This window comes from Scheffersomyces coipomensis (genome assembly GCF_036884675.1).
Source record: "Scheffersomyces coipomensis strain NRRL Y-17651 chromosome Unknown DFJ63scaffold_4, whole genome shotgun sequence".
NCBI classification, from domain to species: domain Eukaryota; kingdom Fungi; phylum Ascomycota; class Pichiomycetes; order Serinales; family Debaryomycetaceae; genus Scheffersomyces; species Scheffersomyces coipomensis.
The window spans coordinates 1389780-1413130 of NW_027042895.1; the positions used below are offsets into that span (position 1 = coordinate 1389780).

A 23351-nucleotide genomic window follows, 5' to 3' on the forward strand; every position below is an offset into this window, starting at 1 on the left:
CAGTAAATTTAAAGCTGAAATTAGTGAGAGAGTGAGCGTGAAAGTTAAACTGAGTGGGAGTGGGAGTGGTGGGGAAAAAGGGTGCGATCTATATGAGTCTATAAGTGGTGATTGGTTAAGTTTTGATTACTTTGGAATGATGGATGGATGGATGAATGGATTGAAAGTAAGTAAGTATAACTAACCAAATGTAACTGATATGTTGAAGTTAAACGAAGAAAGAAAGAAGAAGTAGTTGTAATAGTTAATTAAAAAGAAGAAATCAGTATTTTAAAACAAAACAGCAAAAATTTAAACAAAAAAAGGTTAAACACAGAAAAAAAAAATTGAGAGTTGTGGGTTGTAAAATAACTCTCTCTCTCTTTCTTTCTTTAACTATGTGCACTCTCCTTGTTACAATAAATTATCTGATGGTTATAATTACTATTACCACTACCAACTACAGCAGCAACTTCTACCAAACCATTTAACAATCTCAACATTGTTAAACTTAATACTTTATATGATATTAAACTACTGATATTAACTCAATTAAGTAATATTCTCTTATTCTTATCATCATTTATATTCAAATTCATAATCATAAATCCGCTAATAATAATAATTATTATTATCACTGACTATTAAAGTTAACCGAATTCATTCATCATTGTTACAGGCACACTACTACTGGTTATAACTAGTTATAATTTCTAACATTTTAACCGTGACATATCTAAATTATACATTGTTTATTATCATCATACTATGATAATAATAAATACCGTGATTATAAGTAACTAAATATAAAACTGAATGATCATATCTTGCCTTACTTTCTTTGTTTCTTTATCCCTCTAAAGGTGGGGAGGAGTATTTATTTATTTACTGAGTGGGTTAATTTTTTTATTTTATTTTTGGTAGTATACAGGAACAACAGAGAGGCTAAGAAAAAAAAGTCTGGGGTAAAAAAAGACTAAACGATAAACGAAAATAAATGTGAATGTGAGAATTTGTAACCAACCAGAAATGATATTTTTAACTATGGAGAATATACCACCAAGTTAGTAAACTAATACAAAACAAAACAAAATCATATAATAATCAAATAATATTTATTAAATATTCCTGATACCTAATACTATACACTTTAATGATAAACAAAAACATTCAACTAAGTAAGTTTTTTTACTTAGTTATGTTTAATTCTAATAATTTACACTTTAAAACCCCAACTGCAATTGCAACTGCAACTACAACTGCAACTGCAACAACATTACCAATTTAATGTTTAGCAGTTTTAGCATATCCACAACCTGCTTTAGGTGGATAATCATCATCTTCAACATCACTATCAAATGATTCACAGGTACACCAATGTTCCTTTGGTGTTATATCCATCACTTGAGATTTATGTTTACCACATCCTGTCCAACTTTTATGTTGACAAATTCCACAAATTTCTGTCTTGCACATTGTTAATTAGTTAATAATTGATTGATTGATTTAATAAATAGTAGTAGTTAAGTAGTTTTATTAATTAAAATAATAATGATCTGTAAATAAGTTCTGGTTGAATTTTACAATTTTGATAAATTTAATCCCCCTTTTATATCTTTACTTCTTATCTATACGGTATGGAATTTAATGTCCGGAGTATATTATATATGTCCCCCTCGGATAATATCGTAACAACACAAAATAATTAATGAAAAAGGTTAATCAACGAGTCACAACCACAATTGAAGTCAAAGTCAAAGGTCAAATAATTCAATTGAATCAAAAACAAATATTTAATGGTCTGATTTAAAATTTATTAACCATAAGCTATTATTTATACTTTTTTAATGACAACTAAGTCATTGAATCATTTCAATTTTTGAATATGATTTTACTATGAAACATTTCTCCTAATTCAATTTAAATCTAGTTGATTCCATCGGATTCCCCAACCCATCCCTTAACTCTCATCCCTTAATCATTCATTCGTGCCGTTACAATTACTATGATTATTTTTAGTTGCTATTTTTTTAGGGTGAATTCGATTTTTTACGGTCCGAGCATAAAAAAACTGTCTTACGATAACTAAAAAAAGGAAGTTCAGCCTGAAGGTCTCACTATGAGAAATGAAAAGATCATTCAAAAAAAAATGTGCTCTCTCCCTGCGAGTGTCTTCCTCTCCCTTAGCCCGAGGTATCATAACAATTATCAATACCACAAACTGATATAAATCTTGTACCTTTTTTTAAATTATGGGTGAATACTGTTTGATTACTATATGTATTAACTTAGTTAGTTCCGATATTTTACGTTTCTGTGATTCAATTATTCATCCCTTTAAACTTTCAACTAACTTTCTTGATTATCTCCCCAGGTTTGGGTTTACCACTATGATTGATTCATTAAGAATATTCTATCTCTATAATTTAAACCACCTAATTCTTTTTTTTTGAATCATCCATTTTTTATTATCTTTCAATTTTATGAATCGTAACTATAATCATAAGTCATCAAAGAATAGTGGGGAATAAATTTACTAAAACGTCTCTCACTGTTCCATTGATTTCCCCAACATTCAATTTATAACCAAAAAATAAATTTCGATAGAACTCCATCTCCCTATCTTTCTCTATCTCACTCTCCACTTCCATAGTCATCATCATGACAATAACCTTTTTTCCAGGCTTATCTAAAATTATCCTTTCCTTTCACTTTCAAAACGTCAATCATTACGCCGTCTGGTCTGTTTGGGTGGGTGCTCTCTCCACATTTACTTCCCATTTAAGTAATTCCCCACCAAGTCAATCTGTAACTTATTATTAAAAATCTAAAAATAACCTTCTCTTTGATTAGACAGTGTATTATTCCTTTGTGTTTAGTTTTCATCTCATTGTTGTTGAATATATACTATTCCAGATGTCAATTTTAGTCTGGTTATAATTATATTTTTTTGCAACTTTAAATCTTGACCTGTTTATTAAACTATATTGAAGTGGACCACAATGGATCCTAATACGTATTTTATATATACCACTCTACTTTACGACGGAGATTTACGGCTGTCTCGCCAATAAACAGTAATATAACTTGACTTAATTCTACTTTTGAATAATTAACTTTTTTACCAAAATATAACTCAACTATCCTAATTAATTCATCAATATTATTATCACGAACTCGAAGAAAATCTTCCGTAAATTTAATATGGATAATTTCTATATTAGAAGGTTTATCTCTTTTAAAATTAGGTATTTCTTTGAATTCCATTGAAGCAATCCTGGAAAAATGAACCTCTTTCAAATTTTCATGAGAAATAGTTGGTAATAAAATATCAAGATTATCAAAGGTCAGGCCGTATATAAATAATATTTCTAAATTTATCGGTAATTCAATCGTTGGTGAAAAATATTCAATCGGACAATTCTTAATACTGATGCTTTTTAAAAGTGGAAACTGTAACGGATTTTTAAATAATGGCATGGTTTCATCAATGCTATGAATTTGGCTTTTGTCGATGGATATAATTATCAAACCAGGTGGAGGTATAAAATTATGAAGATTATCAATACCACAATCTTCAAAAATTATGTGTCTTAATTTTGGAAATTGACTGAAATCTAAATTATAATACAGTTCACCAGTATTATAACGTCGAATTGCTAACCCTTCTAACATCGATTTACAATTTTCAAAATTGAAATTATTTAACGGGATGGGTAATTTACAATTAATCAATTGAAACTCGATTATATTTTCCGGGATAATAAAATGATTTCTATTGCCTTTGATTTCCAAGTCAAGGCTAATTAAAACTAATCGTGTTAATGAAGTTGGAAATTTAAAATCTTCATCATCAATTACACCATTCTTACCCCATATGTTTAGTTCAACATCAAGGATTGATTTAGGTATTTGACGAATAATACTATAAAAAGATTTAACCATTACGAACAACTTGATTAATGTGGATGGTAATTCACAATCTTGTATTTCATTGAAAGTAGTCGGAAGACCTAGAAGAGTTAGATCCTTTAAATTCATTGGCCAATCTTCACTTGAATTGATTCTTACTTTACCACCAAAGTATGAACTTAATACCAATTTCAAAATATTCCTTGGTAAAGACTTAATATGAAAGTCACTGTGAGAACTTAATCTAATATTAAGGGTTTTTAAATTATTAAATTTTAAAAGATCTTCACCAAGACGTTCATCAATTACCAAGTGATGTAAAGTATTAAATAAATCAGTAGAATAGATTACTTTAATATCCGTCCATGAAAGCAACTTAAGTTGGTATAATCTATTAAATCTAAACTTTTATCAACTCTTGATTCACTTAAATTCGAAAGACATATCTTGTCATGAGAATAACGTATACATGAGAGATTTAAAACGGTAATCTGATTAGCATGTTGAAAGCTCTCTAATTTTTTACACTCGTCGTAATCTATGGTATCAAAGTGTAATTGTAATTCAAAAATTTGTTTATCACCAATAAGCCTATTTAGAAATTGAATTGGCACATACCCAATTTGTTTACAATCGATTCCCACAACAATGCAATCTCTACTATTAGCAAGATCAGAAATTTGATCAAATATAGATAATTTATTTACAAGACTATGAGTAAAATGTTCATCTTCATGGAGTATATCTTTATAATCATTATGACTTACGTTGAACTTCAACCTAATCCACTTATTACCGATATCTTTAACTCTAATGCCTTGAACAGTTTCATCATCAATTATCGATTTAAATTTGACTATATCAAGAACCTTTAAGTATGTAAAAATTCGAACTTTCAATTCAATCGGAAATTGTTCAAATTTAGTGAATTTAAAATCATCATCTCCATACAATGGCTCTGATATGTGAGCTTCCACTGACATTGATAAATGTATAAGTAATGATGGAGTAAAATGAATTGATGATGTATCATATTTTATAGATTCTCATTAATCGAAAAATTTCGTATATTATTATTACGCAGCTATAAATACGAGAAAAATCAATAAAGGTCAAAATCACAAAAGTTAACTATGGTCAATTAGATTAGTTACTATTTTTTCAAAAGTTATGTAATAAAGTTGACTTGAAATGTTTTCAATTCCTTTTGCAACTGGATGGCTCATAATGATGAAGACTTGCTTCACCTTGCATAAACTAACATAGACTGAACGTACCCTTTCGGACAATTACTTCCCTCTAAATTTAGAACTCAAATTAAGAGTCATTCAAAGTGTAAACAAACATGAGAGAAGAGCTCCTAACTATTTGAAAATAGTGTCATAATTTCTACAGTTAATTATATAGAATTATCATATAAATATAATCATTATATATGGCATATGTAATAATCATACATATATCTATTTAGGAGAATGTGAGAGATCGTAGAGTAATAATAAGAAAGAGAAGAAGAAGAAGAAAGACAAAATAAGCATAAACATCAAATAGTTTAATATTAAGCAGAATAACCAGATTTTAAACCCTATATTACAATAGCACAACTAGGTAGAATAGCAGCACGAACCATATTTAGACAACCATAGCATTGTTCATCTTTTTTTTAGTTTGATCCGTTATGTTGAAGTTAGTTATGTTGTGAGTTTATTGGAAACCACCAGTTTGTTCACGATGAGCTTCAATGGTATCACCATCTTCTAATTCTAATTGATCAGGAGTATTATCAGGATAAATTCTAGTACCATCTATTAAAAATCTTAAACTATCCAAACTCTTCCCTTGTCTTTTACAAAAAGCTTCCATTAATCTTTTCATTGGAGTTGATCTTTTAATCTTAAAGAAAATTTCAGCACTACCATCACTTACTTTCAAGTTAATATGGGTGTTATCTGGTTTTTCATCCTTTGGAGCTTCGGTATCGTTGGTCACTGGTGGAGCTTGTTCTGAATCAGACATGTTGTGATATAGTACTAATAGTTGTTGTTTTTAGTTGTTGTTAATGCAATAGGGGGAATATAACAATATACTCTTTTTATTTATTTTGGGTTTTGTCCTGCTTTGGGGGATATGTCTATAGACGCGTTCTTAATCAAACGTTGGTGCTATCAAAGTTGAATATGAAATGTATACTAATTAATTACTAGTATACTGCTTTGATTTGAATTAGAACAATCGATGAATTGTTTGAAGATGAATTAAAATCAAGTTGATTACAAATGGTTTAAGTTGAATGGATGGCAACTGAATTTTGTTTGAAAGTTCTATTTTGGTGAGAGTTTTTTTTTCTGTCGATTCTTTACAGCTTTTGAACCCAGCGCACGACTTCTATTATAGGCAATATCAACATTGATATAATATTGATACTTAAATGTGTTATTAATATTTAAACAATTATATAAATTATACTTGTAATTGATAAGAATAGATACTAATACTACTAATAATGATAATAATAATAATAAAAGAAAAAGAATAAATGCAACTTTTAAAAATTTTTGCCTGTAAAATAATAATACAAAATTAAATGGAACTGAATAACAACATTACAATGAATACATCTCTCTTCTAACTCTAACATAAACCATGTCTGAAATAACCAAACACAACAGAGAGACAATGGTACATAAACTTTAAATTTCAACTGATTAACCACTAGCCTGAAATACAACCGCTTCAATCACATCTCCATCATGCATTTTTAATTTCTCAGGTGTATCCTTAGTAGTAACTCTTTGACCATCAATCATGAATCTTAAAGATTCTAGATTCTGACCTAATCTTCTACTGAATGATTCCAACACTCTCTTTAAGGTTGATTTTCTCTTAATTTTGAAATAAACTTCAGTAGTTTGATGAATTACTTTTAAATTAATAATAGGATTATCTGACATTATGATGATGGTTTATATGGATAGGATCTACTTAATTAAAGATTGTAATTGTAACCGACAGATCTAGTAGATTAACTATTCTGGATGGATTGTTATGACACTCCCGATTTTGATTTAAAGATAGTCTGGAGTGATGAACTCTGCGTTGTAGTTGTTGTAGTTTCGATTAGAATTCTAATCTGGTTTACAAACGGCGGTAATAAATTTGAATCACAAATACAACAAACCAGCCAATTATTCACAAAGTACTGATTGTATTATACCAATTGATGTATGGTTTAAACTGCTTATTTTGATTCAAAATTAAGTCAAATTGTTAACATAAACCAAAATTAAATTTGTTTTAAATTTTATTTTTTTTGTTTCAGGGTATGAGTTGTTTGAGTTGTGCACACATATCCTCTGAAGTCATAATAATTTTTTAACAGTTAGACTTTTACAGAACTAAAATAGTTTACAAATAGATGGGATATGGTTAGTTAAGGTGATTACATTGTTCAGAGGAGATATATGAGGTCTATAGTTCATAGGAGTGATTTAATAAGTGATATTGTGAAATATGATTGAACTCTATTTTGATAGGGTATTTCCTAATTGAGATTCGCATGTTTCAAAGATTTCTTTTGGCTGACACTTTTTGCAATCAAATATGTTTCAAACTTGTTTTTAATATTTATTAGCATTACGTATAAATAAGACATTAAGGGTGATGAGATGGAAATGGAGAAGGAGGAAATTTAATATCCTTCAGAAAGAATCAACTGTCGATATGATTACTCGTGAATATCTTTCGTTTTGGGAATCCATAAGTCAAATATACTTCAACCATTATACAATTGTACTAGTTATCCTAATTATCAAAATCTACCTTTTCAAACGATCAGTTATCGATTCTTTAAACAATTTACAAGTGGCAGAAGTTTCGTGTGAACAAGATGCCACCCTAATCAATGCCAAAGTATTTGATATGTTTCAATTCATCATCATTCAAAGTTTAAATCTGATTCAAGTTATAAATTTAAAATTCTTTCAAATGATCATTACTATCATAGAGAATATCATCTGGTTTGTAATTGAATTGTTTTTAGGAACTTATACATGTTTATTACAAGCCTTAATCACCAACACTGCTGATTTTGCTGTGGATGCTAGTGAATCAATCATAGTGGCAGTTAATTCAACTATAGTAGGTTTAACTAATGATATTGAAGATGGATTGAATGGATTAAGTAAAATCATAAATGATTTTATCAGTATTGGGTCTAAAATATCTAATTTCTTCACCGGGAGTTCAAGTAGTGATAATAATGGTCAACAATATCAAAATTCAATTAATTTATCGATATCTGGGTTGAAGAATATTTCAATCCCATCATCAGTATTAACTAGTATTAATAACTTTAAATTAACAACCTTACCTAATTTCACCAATATTGAAAATGATTATAAAGATTTAATCTCCCTTCCCTTAGATACATTTTTAAATCAATCAACTATATCAAATCCTATTAATGAAACTGAATTAACTTTGAATTTTCCTCAATTTCCTATCCAAACATTATGTTCAAATGCCAGTAATAAATATAATGAAGATTTGATGTATTTAGTTGATAAGGTTGAATTCATATCAAAGATAATCTTCATTGCTCTTAGTATTTGTTGTATTTTATCTATCATCCCTCTTATTTATCAACATTATTATCATTATTATGTCAAATTACCACAACTCTTGAATGCATTAGATGATGACAATGATGAAATCATAAAGATTAATAATACTTTACATTCTTTTTATAATTCATCTTGGATAACTAATCTTTTTTATAAAGTATTTAATATTAAAAGTCATAAGTTAAAATGGTTAATCACATATTTATCTACCAATTATTGTTTGATTATATTAGGACTAGGTTTAATTGGGATATTATCATGTGTTCTACAACTAATCATCATCATAATCCTTAATAAACAAATCCATATCACTACAACATATTTACAACAATCAATCATCCCTTCCAATCAAACCAATTCAACCATCACATCAGCCATAACTCAATACATAACTGATGTAAATCAATTCATTCAACAAGAAGAAAATCAAATCAATCAACAATTATTCGGAACCCTATTACAAACCACCTCATCGATAAACTCCACCATTGCAACCTTTGTCAATAATTTGAATTCCACCATCAGTTCAACCTTTGGTGATATCCCGGTCTTAAGCACTTCGATATCGACTATTGTGTATTGTACGTTGATTCGAAGATTGATCACGGTGGAGAAGGGGTTGACGTGGATTAATAATAGTTTTAAGATATCAATCCCATTATTGAATTCAACTAGTTTTGAAACTCAATTATTGAATGTTTTGGATGATTCAGAAGCTATGAATGCAAGTAATTCTCAATTATTGGAGTTGATTAATAAAACTATTGATCTGTATAAACAATCAGTTAAGATTGAATTTTTAATTAGTCTTATATTTATTGCAGTTTGGTTAATACAATTATTAATCGGGTTAATCATAATCATGATCCAAACTTGGTTGAATCAACCAAAGACGGATTTTACAGTTTCATCATTATTTTCACCTTCACTTCCATCTAATCCACCACCTCATTACGATACTACCCATATTAGTTCACCCCAACCTTTAACCATAGCTCAAAAACATGAATACGGATATCCATTCACAAACCCTTATGATGAGAAAGTATACTCTACATCAAGTCGATATCCATCAACTCTTGAATCTATGTAACAATTTATTTATTACTAATATACAACTAATTAACGAAAAACTTTACTCTACTTTTTAATTGGAGCTGGTTTCTTCCAATAATATTGTTTATGAGTTCTTCTACAAGATCTTAATCCACCATGACCTTTTAAATTCGATACTAAATTAGTTCTATCGAAATCATTATCATTTTCAGGCATATAATAATATTCTTCTTCTAATTGTTTCCCAGCCGCATCTTTCCCTTCTCTATAGATGACTCCAATACATTTAATATTATGTAATAAGACTCTTAATTGATTCAATTGTAATTTGGATGTGACGACACTGATGGTGTTTAAGAATGAAGCAGGGGTAGATGATAATCTTGAGAATGCAAGGTGATTGATTAAGATATTGTTGATCTCATCAATGTTGTCAATATCAGATATCCAATCTTGATTGATTTCAACTTTTTGTAAGGATGTTTCTGATACGTCTTGTTTTTTCTTCTTACGTTGATGATGATGTTGTTGTTGTTGTTGCTGTTTTGGTGGTTCTTCCGATTGAGCACGTTTGAATTTTGGGGTGGTTGGATTACTATAAGTATTTGATTTATCATTAAGGGGAGTTGATTGTCTTTTGATGATTTCGGGGACAGTTGGTTCTTGTGGTGGTTGTACTTGTTCTACTTCCTGTTTATCTTCAAAGATTTTGAAAGTTTCAATTGATTTTGGTTTTGGTTTTAAAAGAATCATGGTTGGTGGTTTACTTGGAGTTAATTCATCATTAGGGATGGATAAGATTGGTTGAGGTAATGCTTCTTCTTGTTGTTCCAATTTATGATCTTCTTCTTCATCTTGTTGTTGATCGATTAAATCTTGTTCTAATTGTTGAGCTAAAGAATCAAGATCATCACTACCAAGTTTATCAACCACTTTTTTAGCCACTGTTCTTGGAGGTGAAGAAAGATCATGATTAATAGCTTTAATTGGAGTAATCAAAGTTGGTAATTCATCTTCAGTTAATTCTTCTTCAATATCTTGAGGATTAATTAATAAGATTTGATTTGAAATTTCTAATAAGATATTATTTAATCTTGGAATAGTAATAGTTTCATGTTTTTTAATAAAGAATTGAGTATTATTTGAATCTAATTTAATTGATTTTAAATTTGATTTTGAATTTTGGTTTAAAATTGGATTAACTAAATTTAAATCATTTAAATTTAAAGGATTACCACTTTTATTTTCCATAATTAAATAATTTTTTGAAGAATTTGTAGCATAAACAAAACAAGGTTTTGGAATATTAATAGTTATCCCATTTTGACCTAAACAATTTAAGATAATTTGTTGAGAGTTATAACTTAAAGAAACATGAATTCTTGAAATGAATGAATTTTTAGCATTAATAGCAAAATCACAAGATTTTGATGATCTACCAATTGTGATATGACTTTTTGAATTAAGTAAGGGGATTCTAGTAACTTTAACATCAGGATCTAAGATATTAAAATCACTATTGATTCTAACAGTTTTTGATTGTTTAGTTAAATCAAATTTAACTTTTTTAGGATGTTGTAATTGATTAACTGGTTCCGGAGTATGAGTGTCATAGAAGTTGGTAGTAGTAGTAGTAGTAGTAATAATATGATTATTGTTAGATCTTACAGGAGAAGAAGATCTAAATAAAGCAGATGAAGGATTTGGAGTTGGATATTCTTTAATAGCCGATTTAGATTGATGATGAAGTTCTTGAAGTTGAAATTTTGGTTTAAAGGCAAAGGGGTCTTCTGCTGCATAATCTTCATTAGAGATTAATGGAGAAGATGGAGGGAATTGACCATTAGGATCCGAAGGCATGATGATGATATATTATATATTGCCAATTGATTGAAGGATGATAGAAACAGTAAAGAAGAAACAACTATGATGATGGATGATGAGATGATAAATTGAAACTATCAACAAATGACAGGGTCATTCAATTTAAGTTCCATACAGCAATACATTATTAATTAACTATACGTTATAGTTAATTTTTACAGTGGTACACGATCTGTTTATGTTTACATTTTTTTGCAACAAATTTTAATTTCTTTTTTATTTATTTATTTATTTATTTTTTATTTTACGTGTTTTCGTGTTTTTGTGAATGGTTATATTCGTGAACATGTGACTTGAGTCACACCACCAGGTCACAAGCCCTAGCTAGTAACACATCCACGTGATGACATATGACATTACGGATTATATACAGTACGTGATATTCAATTATATTTTGTGTCATTTATTCCCATAGTTAAGAAAAGGTTCGCACTCAATACTGAAATCTCCATAGTTAACAAGGCTCACTCATAGTTAAGGATCCAATACAGCACTACCACTCTGGAACTGAAAGAAAGAGAGAAAAAAAATACTTAAAAAAAATTAGTAGTTAAAAATTTTAATATATACTCTTTTCAATTTATCACATTAATTAAGAATAAGTCAACATGGGTAGTACGTAGAGATCAGATAGTCTATTGGTATTGACTAGGTCAATGCCAATGATACCACCAGAGGAAATCATATGAATGTTTAAATAATAATAGGAATTAATCCATAGTATATCAATCATTGAAAGAATTTTTCATCATCATCATCATCAACTATCATCCATCAATAATGTTAATGAAATATGTATAATAGAACAACTATAAGAGTTTATTAGAGTATGAGATTCCAAGTATCATGGGTTAATAATCGATTACCATTCAGTTTAATCTACTACAGTTTATCAACATTCTATATCAAGTCATCATAATAGTAAAAGATCATGAAAAATATAGTCAACTAGTTACCAAGTCATCATCCAACTTCCTCAGTAATCCAATCAATGTCATATCCACTTCCATCATCATTTATAAGCTCTAGAAACTATTTAACTCATCAATCAAATCATCACGTTAAACCCTCCACCACCATATTTATTAAACATTCATAATTTCTTCATCTTATACATTTTTTATGTATAATTCAAATGAAAAAAATATAACTTTACTAACACCTTTTATAGAAGGTACTCCATCTTTAGGTAAACGTCATAACAAGTCCCACACTTTATGTAACAGATGTGGTCGTCGTTCATTCCACATTCAAAAGAAGACCTGTTCTTCATGTGGTTACCCAGCTGCTAAATTAAGATCTCACAACTGGGCTTTAAAAGCTAAAAGAAGACATACCACCGGTACCGGTAGAATGGCTTACTTAAAACATGTTTCAAGAAGATTTAAAAATGGTTTCCAAACTGGTGTTGCCAAAGCTCAAAATAAAGATGCTTAAGTTTAAAAAACTTTTCTTGTTCCATAATTTAATATAATTCATAAATCAAACAAACAAACAAACAAACAAACAACCCCCTCCATATACTATATAAAAATATAATTTAAAGGTGTTTATTGCTTATCCGATGTTTAATCTATCGTTGAATATCTATACGTTTTTTATTAGCCTTTATGTCATTACATTAAAAAATATATATATAATATAAAAACCATATTTCATTTTGTATTTATTATTGATTGTAAAATTTTATTTACTCTATTAAATCCATTTCATCAAAGGTTTCATCTCCATCATAATTCATATTATAATATAAATTATCCGCTTCTTCATGATTAACAAATAAATTTAATAATTCTCGTGCTAATTCAACTGTTTCTGATTCATATGGGATTTCTAATCCATTAGCAAAATCACTTTCTATATCTGCCAATACCTTCCCTGATTGTCCTCCATTACCTCCATTCACATGATTTAATTCTCGAGCTTTTAATTCACTCCAAGCATTGAATATCGGTTCGGTTAAATATCCTCGTGATCGGATTTTAATTAATAGTTTATGAGCATCAATCGATAAAGAATCAGATCCAAATGATATCCTCAGTAATACGACAAATAATTCATACATGGTTTCAGGATATATCAATTCATTAAGATTAAGTTGATCATCATCTTCATCACCTTCCTCATTCCCATGATGATCGTTATTATTGACGATTAAGTAGTTTAATATCTTGATGAATCGTGATATGATTTCAATTCGTAATGAATTGAATTGACTTCGAGGGGATTTCATGATATGAATCTGTTCAAACCCAATGATTCGAATAATCAATTTGAAATATTCTTTTGATTTTAAAAATTCAATCGATTGTTTGATAATTATAAATGATTCAAATAATTCCGTGACTTTGATTTTTAAATTTAATAAATGGAATTCATGATTTAATTTCAATTCATAATCTTCATTACTATCTTCTCGTCCATTAAGTAATTCAATCGGGATAGGTTGGGGAATCAAGATTATAAAATTATTTAAATTATCTTTGGTTTCAGGTATAGTAGCATTTATCTTTTCAAAATCATTATTATTACCAATGATTCGATTTAATCCATAAAACATGAAATCTTCCTTAATCGGTATATCAATAAGAAAGATCTTTAATAAGGAGTTTATAATGGTATCATCCGCTACTCGTTTATGACGATCATTAAAGGCAAACGTATCTTCTGTAATGGATGAAATCAACATCTCCACAAAATTAAACATCACATTGATTTGACCCGTATTCATAAATCGTTCATGATTATCCGGTAAACACTTTAAAAACAATTCCACTGATAAATATCCTTCATCCCCATTCCAAATCTTTCGAATATATTTCGGATCGTATAATGAACTATAACTGATTAATTTCTCCATGATGTCTAAACAACTTATAAAGATAAACTTCTCAATGATCATGATTTGATGAGGGACATCATGATAATTGATATAATCCTCTTCATTCAAATTCGAATCCAATAAAAATGCAAATTTATTACTAAGTTGATTTAATCGGATTAATAATTGTTCAATTAAATGTTTCGTGATGGCCAAAGGTCGGAATGTGATTGATCCATGAATCAACGATAATAAAAATGGAACACTAATAATACTTTTCCGTTCGATTAAAATCTCAATCAATGAGATCAATGTTAGACAAAATTCACTGATTAATTGATCTAATCGTAAACTCTTCTTTAACATGATATATTCAGATATAGAGGATGAGATCGGGATCCGTTGTTTGATTTTTAAATCTTGAATGTCAATGTAGAAATTAACACTGATCTTACTTAGATAACTTAATGTAGTACGTTTACTTCCTATAATACAATGATTCCAAATTTGATCAGCAAATAATGATGAATCATTTTGAATTTTGATAATCCTTTGAATCGGTTGTTGCAGGGGTAATGGTTGTTGGGTAGACTTTTGTTCCATTGAAGTATTCGAAGATCTCATGGGAGTACTGCCCCTACTAGATTTAGAATCATCTAAACTTGTTGAAATATCAATATCAATGGATCCCATAATCTCTTTCCCTTGAGTTCGAATAGGAGTAACTTTCCGTTTCTTACTATAACTATTCGATTTCAATTCATTATTTAAAAACTTCTTTTCATCTTCTAATTTCTGAACTGCATGCTTTAGAATTCGAACTTGATCTTCACTATTCTTTTTATATTGATTAAAATTATCTCGTATTTTATTGACTCCATCCAATCGTTCTCGTTGTGCACTCTCTAATTGAGCTCGTAGTATAGCCACTTGACCTTCTGCTTGAAATATTCTAGATCGCATATCATTATCAGCTGTTGTTGTTTGTTGTGGTTGTACTTGTGCTGATTGACGTGGTTGTATTGGTGGTTGCATTGACGGTATAATTTTATGACCACTTACATTTGCTGTCCCTGTCAACACAGCTTGTAAGATTTCATCATCATCATCATCATCAAAGTCTGAATTGGACATCTTACAATCTCAATGCTATATTATCATATTCCCTTGCCTTTAAAGACCTTTCCTACAGATCAGCCTTTTGACTGTAAATATTATTAAAAATGGTTTATTTTCATTACACGCGATATTCGAGGGTATGTGATCACATGCAAGATCACGCGCTTGGTCGGAACATCCCACCGATCACCAAAATAGACATTAAAAAAAATCTTTCAGTTGAGCAGGGGAGATATGTATATTGAGTTTATCAATTTACTTTACTTTAATAGTTTGAATAGATTTGTATCGTCTTAGTTCATAAGAAGTTGATTACAAGATAGTCAGAGGTTATCTTTCATTCATATTCGTTGTTCACCTAAATAGCAAAGGTTTAATCTATATTTTTCACAATGACAAATCAAGATACTACTAATGGTAGTACAACTACAGAGAAAACTTCAGCCCCAGCTGCTTCTCTTGTACCAGTTCAACCAACTCCTCTTAGTTCAAAAGATAAAGATACCAAAAGATTAATAGTTGTTTTATCCCAAGCATGTCTTGAAACTCATAAAATGAATACTGGAGGTCCAGGGGGTGATAAATATGCTCTTTTAAATTGTGATGATCATCAAGGTCTCTTAAGAAAAATGGGGAGAGATATCGCTGAAGCTAGACCAGATATAACTCATCAATGTTTGTTAACCTTATTGGATTCTCCTATAAATAAAGCAGGTAAATTACAAGTTTATATTCATACCGCTAGAGGAGTTTTGATAGAGGTTAATCCAAGTGTTAGAATCCCAAGAACGTTTAAGAGATTTTCTGGTTTAATGGTTCAATTATTACATAAATTAAGTATTCGTTCAGTTAATTCAGAAGAAAAATTATTAAAGGTGATTAAAAATCCTGTTACTGATCATTTACCGGCCAAATGTCGTAAGATTACTTTATCATTTGATGCTAAGATTAGAAGAGTTCAAGATTTTGTTGAAAGTTTAGATGAAGATGAAAGTATATGTGTATTCGTCGGTGCCATGGCCAGAGGTAAAGATAATTTCGCTGATGAATATGTTGATGAAAAAATCGGTCTTTCTGAATATCCATTATCGGCTTCTGTTGCTTGTTCTAAGTTCTGTCATGGTTGTGAAGACAGTTGGGGTATTTTCTAATCAATAATGAACCCCCTCTCTTCTCCCATCACCAATTTATTCTTTAGTTCTACTGACATTGTACATTTATTTTATCATTTGTAATATCGACTACTCCATCCATACATATAGTCTTACATACTTATATATATAAAAACTCTTTCATTAATAAATTCATTTGTGCATCATAGAGATATCGGTAGCAGATCGCCGAAATTTTTTTTTTGCTTCTATTGGCTTTGCCTATTTTGTAACCGCTGAGTATAAATAGTTGCAAATGCAAAATTTAGAGTAATTTTCTTTTATTTATACTTCTTTTTCCTTTTTCCTTTTTCCTTTTTCATTCCTTAACTTATTATCTTCTTAAGAACAGTCTATTGCATTCTGCTTATCATATAACTGTCAATTAATATATAATAGTCAAACCATCTAGCTAAAGAGAATAAGAACATGGCTCATATATTACAATCCAGTGCAGTTCATAGTTTAACCGCTGGTCTTACCGCTGGTGCTTATGTGTTAGATAAGTTAAATTTAAGTGATATTTTAGACTTACAGATATCTGCTGCTTCAGTTATCCCACTTACCAACTATCCCACTCAATTTTTTGTTCGTCAAAATAGAAAAGATAAGCAAAGACAAATTAGAGTCTTTGACGCTCAAGGTAACCAAGTTTATTCATTTGAAAGATTATCATCCATGAATCCAGTTTGGACAATGATGACTTATCCTCAAAGACAAGAGGTTGCTACTCTTTTTGTTGGTTTTACTTCAAGAGCTTTTGATTTTCATAATAAAGTTGGTATTACTCATAGAGATATTATTTCTGATATTAGTTTAAAAGGTGCATTCAGAAGCTTTTACCTTAATGATGGTGCTAAATATTCTTGGACTACTGGTTCTAAATGCTTGGAAAAAGTTATTAATCCAAATGGGGGTATTGAAGAAACCAGAGAAAGAATTGCCAAAGTTAAGCTTATGAGACAATTTAAATTAGATTTTGAAGTTTTGGTTGATGAAAGTAAAATTGATAAAGAAATTGCTTTAGCAACTGCTTTTACTTCAATGATCACTCAATGGGGTTATGGTGAAGTTACTGGTACTATTGGTCCTACTTTTGTTCCTAAAAGAACTTTAGAAGTTAAAGCTGCTCCACCTCATAGAGAAGACGAAAATAAAATTGTTCTTGTAATTGAGAATGGTTCCAATGCTGAGGTCAGTGTTGAACAAGAAGAAGAACTATAATTATTGTTTTTTTTATATTAGAGAATTTTACAAAACCTCATAAAGAATTCCCATTGTATAAATTTCATGGTTCCCTTACAACCTAATTTATCATTGATGTTTCTTTATTTTTAATTATTTAATTAATATATTTGTTATTTATATTACAAAAACAAACCATTTCGTAGTTATTAAAATCTTTAAAATTTTTAAAATTAAAAATAATCTAAATATACAATAGTATGAAAAAATAAATATTTATATATAAAAAAAGTCAGTTATTAATTATCCAATACTCCTTCTTTACGTAAAACCTTTTCAATTTCTTTGAACAAAGTATCAGTAGTTGTCTTTGAACCTTTAACTCTAGCACAAACAATTTCTGATTTTTGATTAAAATCTCTGGCATTAATCTTAATTCTGAATTTACAACTCTTTAAATTAAATGCATTATTAGTTGAGATTGATCCAGTAATATTAAAACCATGTAAATCATTTTTCAAATTCTTTAAACCAAAATTAGACCATGAATTTAATAATGCAAATAAAGCAGTTGACATTTCATATTTTGGAAGTATAGTATTGAATCTCTTGAAGTCACCATCAACTCTTGAATTACTTGATGAAGAGAACCATCCAAAGAATCCACTCCCACTTGATTTCTTAACTTCGATAGAACCAGCTCTTGAATCAGCGGGTGATGGTAATTGAGCCACTGGTTCATCCATAGTTTTCTTAGATCCCCATGATAATTTTCTGAATATACTCCTACTTCTCTTTTCCTCTGGTTTATTAGTGGCATCAGCCAATGGTTTCTTATTGGTATTTGAAGTTGGTGGAGTAGGTGGAATTCCATTGTTGCTTTTTGGTTGACGGACCTTTTGATATGGTTGTGGTTTTGATTTTGGTTGAGAATTGTTGTTATGTTTAGGTACTTTACTCATATCAGGTATTAACATAGATTCTGCACTTGGTAACATGGATTTAGGTTTTCTTCTGTTAGAGTCAGCTTTACTAGTTGCTACTGAATCTCTTTGACCATTAGCATCTGGTAATTTGATATTATCAAATAACGCACTATCATCATCATCTTCATCATCACTCAAAGGTTTAGTTGAATGATGTTTGGAAGAACTATGACTCTTTCTATTATGAACTGCATCATTCTTAGTAGCAAATGTATAATCATCAATTTCTTCTAATTCATCATCAGTAGGTAATTGAGGTAATTTAGAAGTAGGTCTTTGACCATTACTTTTAACCACACTACTATATCTTGAATTTCTTTTACTAGTTGGACCATAATATGATTGTCTTTTATTAGCCAAATGTTCTTCAAAATCCATAATTGAACCTTCATCCAATGGCTCTTCATCATCATCTTCTTCCACCAATCCTGCTTTATCTAATCTATCAGCGAAACTAGTTCTTAAACCAGGTAAAGTACCATTTGGTGCATCATGGTCATGATCATATTCATGACCTTCAGCATGAGTATTTATGATGGAACTTAAATCATGATATGATTCCTTAGTAGAATACATTGATAAAACTGATAATCTTTTATTTGAATTAGTGAAGTTTCTGGATTTTCTAGTAACATTAGGAATCTTAACATTACCAATTAAAGTTTTTGGTTCTTGTTTAGAATCCTTCTTGACTAAACTACCCTTTAAGTTTAATTGAGAATTTAATAATCTAGATTTTCTAATTTCTGATTGATATTCTTCACTTAAATTGGAATCATCCATATCCGGTTCAGGTAATTCATAATGAGGATCATTTTCATAATCATTTTCTCGAGATACTCTTTGACCATTATTATTGACATGATCATCAATAACTGAGATCATTGAATCTCTCTTATTATTCTTATGAACAATCGATTCCCGATTCGACTTTCTCTTGTTTCTATTATTTTGTCTCCATTCTGCTTCCAAAGCGTCTTTGGCTTTGTTTAATTCTTCATTTTCATAAGCTTGCCATAATGGATCTAATTTAGATACTGGTCTTCTTGTCAATACTGGAGTTTGTCTTCTCTTTGGAATTGGTTGAGTGGCCGATCTACGTTTAAAATTATCAAGATCTTGTTGAGTTAATTCATCTGAGACTGGATTACCTTCAGATAATGATCTTAATGCTGGAGCATATTTAGATTGTCTCTTTGGTTGATTTATTTCACTACCATTGGAAGTAATATCATGTTCACTATTATTGGCTCCTTCAGCAGCATTATCATCTCTAATTAAAATACTTAATTTTCTAGAACTTAATAATGATTTTCTCTTTTCTCTTTTTCTTTTCTTTTCTAATTCTTTTCTAGCTTTTAATTCAGATTCATATTTCTTTCTTTCAATTTCCATCAATCTTTCATATTCTTTAGCTTGTTTTTCTTCTTCATCGACTAAGTTTTCATCATCTTCATTATAATCTTCTTGATTGAAAATCTTATCACATAAAGTAGCAAATGTAGCTGAAGTTCTTTTAGCTTGTTTATCAACATATTCCCATTCATTATCACCAGATAATTTAGCATAAGTAGATAATAATTTCATAGTAATGGAATTTCTCTTCAAACCAGTAGTCATCGAGGCACGCATAGACATTCTCTTGGATAATCTATTCCTGGAATTGCTTTTCTTTATGATTGAATTACGTTTATCTATCTTTGCTGAAGTCATTAAACTAACTTCATCCACAATTGGATTTTCCTTAGCTTGGGGTCTATTATTAGTATTGTTAGCATGAGTTAAATAACTATCCTTTGAAGGTAATGAAGGTGGCATTGATTGATAAGATCCCACATTTGAAAATGATTGAGCATTATTGATTTCATTATAGATATTTCTTGGAATCACAGGTAAACGACTTGCATCTTCCAAAGGTTGACCATATTTTCTAGGAGATCTGAAAGGAGATCTTGGAGATTGAGCAGCATAAGAAAATCTTTTACGAGGAGAATTATTGACACTTGAAGAAGCCAGTATTTTCCCATTAGCTCCATTTATGATTTTATTTGGATTACCATTTCTATATTGAAATGAAGTTGGTCTTGAAACATTTTTTTGACTTTGTCTTTTTCTTTTTGGAGTATTTGCTGAACCATTACGTCTAATACTTCCTTTTCGAGGAGTATTTGTGGTACTTTGATTATCTTGATTATGTCTATATCTCATTAATAATGCATAGAATGTTTTTTCTGGATTTTGACCATTTTTTAATAAACATTTAACAATATCTTGTTCATCTCTATCATGCCATAAGATTGATAAATTAGATAAGATTTGTCTATCAATATTTTTAGCTGAACCTAAAGATTTATATGCTGTTTCAGGATGAGGTAAAGATTTCACACTAATTAAATCTTCATTTGGAATTGGATATTTATTTAATAAAGGATGATGTAAGATTTTTTCAGTTGGAATTCTTTTAATTGGATCAACGGTTAACATTTTATTGATTAAATCTTTAGCATCATTACTTAATTCATCTGGCATTTCATAAGTACCAGCTTGAACTTTTAATAAAAGATTTCTAATATTTTCATCATCAAATGGTAATCTTGCACTTAAAAGAGCAAATAAAATAACCCCACAAGACCAAACATCAGATGCAGCACCATGATATTTTAATCCACTAACGATTTCAGGAGCAGCATAATGAGGTGAACCACAAGAAGTTTCAAGTAATTTTCCATTACTTTCTAAAGCAGCCATACCAAAATCAGCCAATTTAACATTTAAAGAAGCATCTAATAATAAATTTTCTGGTTTTAAATCTCTATGACAAATCCCTAAGGCATGACAATAAGCAGTACCTAATATAATTTGTCTGAAATATTTAATGGCTTCAGCTTCATCCAATGGACCTCTTTCAACTAATAAATCGAATAATTCTCCTCCTTCAACATATTCTAATACTAAGTATAAAGCTTTTGAAGTTTCCCAAACATCATATAAACGTAAGACATTTGGATGAGTTAATAATTTCATGATAATGATTTCTCTTTCAATACCATAAGGTAATCCAGGTTCATTGTTTGATTTTTTATGAGGATTATCTTCATCTTGTAATTCTGATTTGGATACTACTTTGACGGCAGCTTTTTGACCAGTGGTTTGATGGGTAGCTAATAAGACTCTTCCTGTAGCACCACTGCCTAAGGTTTTACCTAATTTCCAAGGTCCAATTTTTTGAGGATGTCCAACGTTGGAACTTGATATTATCGATGACGATATCGAGTTCTGCCTAGAATGATATGCCATGGTTGTTTATATATGATTGATCGGATTGATTGATTGATCGACAGCTTGTTGGTGAAAATGAGCGTGTTGAATTGATTTGATTTGATTTGATTTGATGAAATTGACGACAGACGAAATGAGAGTGGGTTTTAGTGAACGAATGTATGGATATGAATAATTCAAATGAATAGTCTGTTATATACTTTGATTGATTGATTGATTAATAAGTTACAGAAGCACTGGAGTCGATGGTACTAACGATATCTTGATTGATTGATTGATGCAATGATAAGTAAGATAGATGATAATGTGTGGGTGTGTTGTAAATAGGAAAAGAACGAAAAACAGTTGGTTGGATAATTGGTTCTAACCGATTGATTTCTTCTGATTCCAATTAATGTCGTTAATAGTATGGACTTCCAGTAGAATGTAAACTGTAACTAATCACTTCTTCAAAGGTGAAATGGATTCAAATCTTAAAAATTAAAAAATTTTCTATTCAGTTTTGAATTTGGGATTGAGTTGGTTGTAAATTGTTTTGTGCAGTTTGGTTCCTTTATTTACATTTCCACCAGTTTTGAATTAAAATTTTTCTAAACACGCGTCGCGTCTTAAAAGGAGGGTTTCCTATTTGGGTAAATTAATGAATTAATGGTTAATGGTAGTTTACCGGATTCTGTATGAATTGATACTATTTCGTCAAATACAAAGCGTTATTTTCTTACCCTGATGCTTAGCTGTTATGCAAGTTAGTCAGTTAAATTTAGTAATTAACATGAAATGAAATGAAATTTATTTCATCTGTTCTGTTTATAATGCTTGCTCGTCATTTAATAATCAATTTGTAAAAAAATTCATCTAGGCTACAGCTTAAGTTAAAGTTGATAAAAGGAGTTAATTGATTGTTCTAGAAATTACAACTTGATAAGTTTGAATTAACCCCTATCCTTTGTACCTTAGAGAATATAGTTTTTTTTTTTTTCAATTCAGCCACATCTGGTTGGTAGCTCTTTTTAATTACTGATCTCTCAAATCACTTCACTTCCTCGCTACCAATTATTAAACATTATAAATAGACAACTTACAACTTAAGTATCTTATCTGATATGTGTGCCTCATTTATATTATTCAAGACATAGATCTTTCGTTCTAAATAATATTCTTACTTATCTCGGTTATGAAACTCACAGCGGCTGAGTGTAAATTCTTGTACCCTAATGCAACCAACCGCAAGACGAAGCACAACTTGAGATCTTCTCGTTCTCTCATCACATCAACTCACTTCCAATTCTACATAGTGAACTAAATTTAACCTATTATAATACATTAGTTTACTATAAAACTATAATCTTTTTACATA

General features: G+C 29.7%; 9 protein-coding genes across 9 annotated transcripts; 4 read left to right on the forward strand and 5 right to left on the reverse strand. All coding sequences in view use genetic code 12, as the record gives it.

The window, feature by feature from the left end:
- Positions 1-1054: 1054 nt before the first annotated feature.
- DFJ63DRAFT_342226 (uncharacterized protein) lies at positions 1055-5292 on the reverse strand. The gene is made up of 3 exons (XM_064908738.1): positions 4298-5292; positions 3067-4241; positions 1055-1446 (listed from the first exon to the last, which is right to left on the reverse strand). The coding sequence occupies exons 1-3, from the start codon at positions 4872-4874 to the stop codon at positions 1264-1266; spliced, it is 1935 nt and encodes a 644-aa protein (XP_064761943.1). The 5' UTR covers positions 4875-5292; the 3' UTR covers positions 1055-1263.
- SMT3 (SUMO family protein) lies at positions 5287-6252 on the reverse strand. Its single transcript, XM_064903684.1, has one exon. The coding sequence runs from the start codon at positions 5905-5907 to the stop codon at positions 5596-5598; it is 312 nt and encodes a 103-aa protein (XP_064761944.1). The 5' UTR covers positions 5908-6252; the 3' UTR covers positions 5287-5595.
- A 1359-nt stretch (positions 6253-7611) lies between these two features.
- On the forward strand, positions 7612-9606 carry PRM1 (pheromone-regulated protein; the record flags this gene model as incomplete). The annotated part of the gene is made up of 1 exon (XM_064906222.1): positions 7612-9606. The coding sequence occupies one exon, from the start codon at positions 7612-7614 to the stop codon at positions 9604-9606; it is 1995 nt and encodes a 664-aa protein (XP_064761945.1).
- Positions 9598-11754, reverse strand: TOS4 (Tos4p). The gene has a single exon (XM_064907056.1). The coding sequence runs from the start codon at positions 11427-11429 to the stop codon at positions 9654-9656; it is 1776 nt and encodes a 591-aa protein (XP_064761946.1). The 5' UTR covers positions 11430-11754; the 3' UTR covers positions 9598-9653.
- A 286-nt stretch (positions 11755-12040) lies between these two features.
- On the forward strand, positions 12041-13029 carry RPL37B (60S ribosomal protein eL37). Its single transcript, XM_064907057.1, has 2 exons — positions 12041-12068; positions 12625-13029. Exons 1-2 carry the CDS (start codon positions 12062-12064, stop codon positions 12888-12890), a joined length of 273 nt encoding a protein of 90 aa, XP_064761947.1. The 5' UTR covers positions 12041-12061; the 3' UTR covers positions 12891-13029.
- Positions 13030-13143: 114 nt separating this feature from the next.
- On the reverse strand, positions 13144-15408 carry DFJ63DRAFT_335918 (uncharacterized protein; the record flags this gene model as incomplete). Its single annotated transcript, XM_064908288.1, has 1 exon — positions 13144-15408. The coding sequence occupies one exon, from the start codon at positions 15406-15408 to the stop codon at positions 13144-13146; it is 2265 nt and encodes a 754-aa protein (XP_064761948.1).
- Positions 15409-15596: 188 nt separating this feature from the next.
- NEP1 (18S rRNA pseudouridine methyltransferase) lies at positions 15597-16722 on the forward strand. The gene has a single exon (XM_064903681.1). The coding sequence runs from the start codon at positions 15786-15788 to the stop codon at positions 16542-16544; it is 759 nt and encodes a 252-aa protein (XP_064761949.1). The 5' UTR covers positions 15597-15785; the 3' UTR covers positions 16545-16722.
- A 1-nt stretch (position 16723) lies between these two features.
- Positions 16724-17929, forward strand: DFJ63DRAFT_163711 (uncharacterized protein). Its single transcript, XM_064903680.1, has one exon. The coding sequence runs from the start codon at positions 16974-16976 to the stop codon at positions 17766-17768; it is 795 nt and encodes a 264-aa protein (XP_064761950.1). The 5' UTR covers positions 16724-16973; the 3' UTR covers positions 17769-17929.
- Positions 17930-18028: 99 nt separating this feature from the next.
- On the reverse strand, positions 18029-22012 carry GIN4 (protein kinase; the record flags this gene model as incomplete). The annotated part of the gene is made up of 2 exons (XM_064905114.1): positions 18029-20463; positions 20506-22012. 2 exons carry the CDS (start codon positions 22010-22012, stop codon positions 18029-18031), a joined length of 3942 nt encoding a protein of 1313 aa, XP_064761951.1.
- Positions 22013-23351: the final 1339 nt, after the last annotated feature.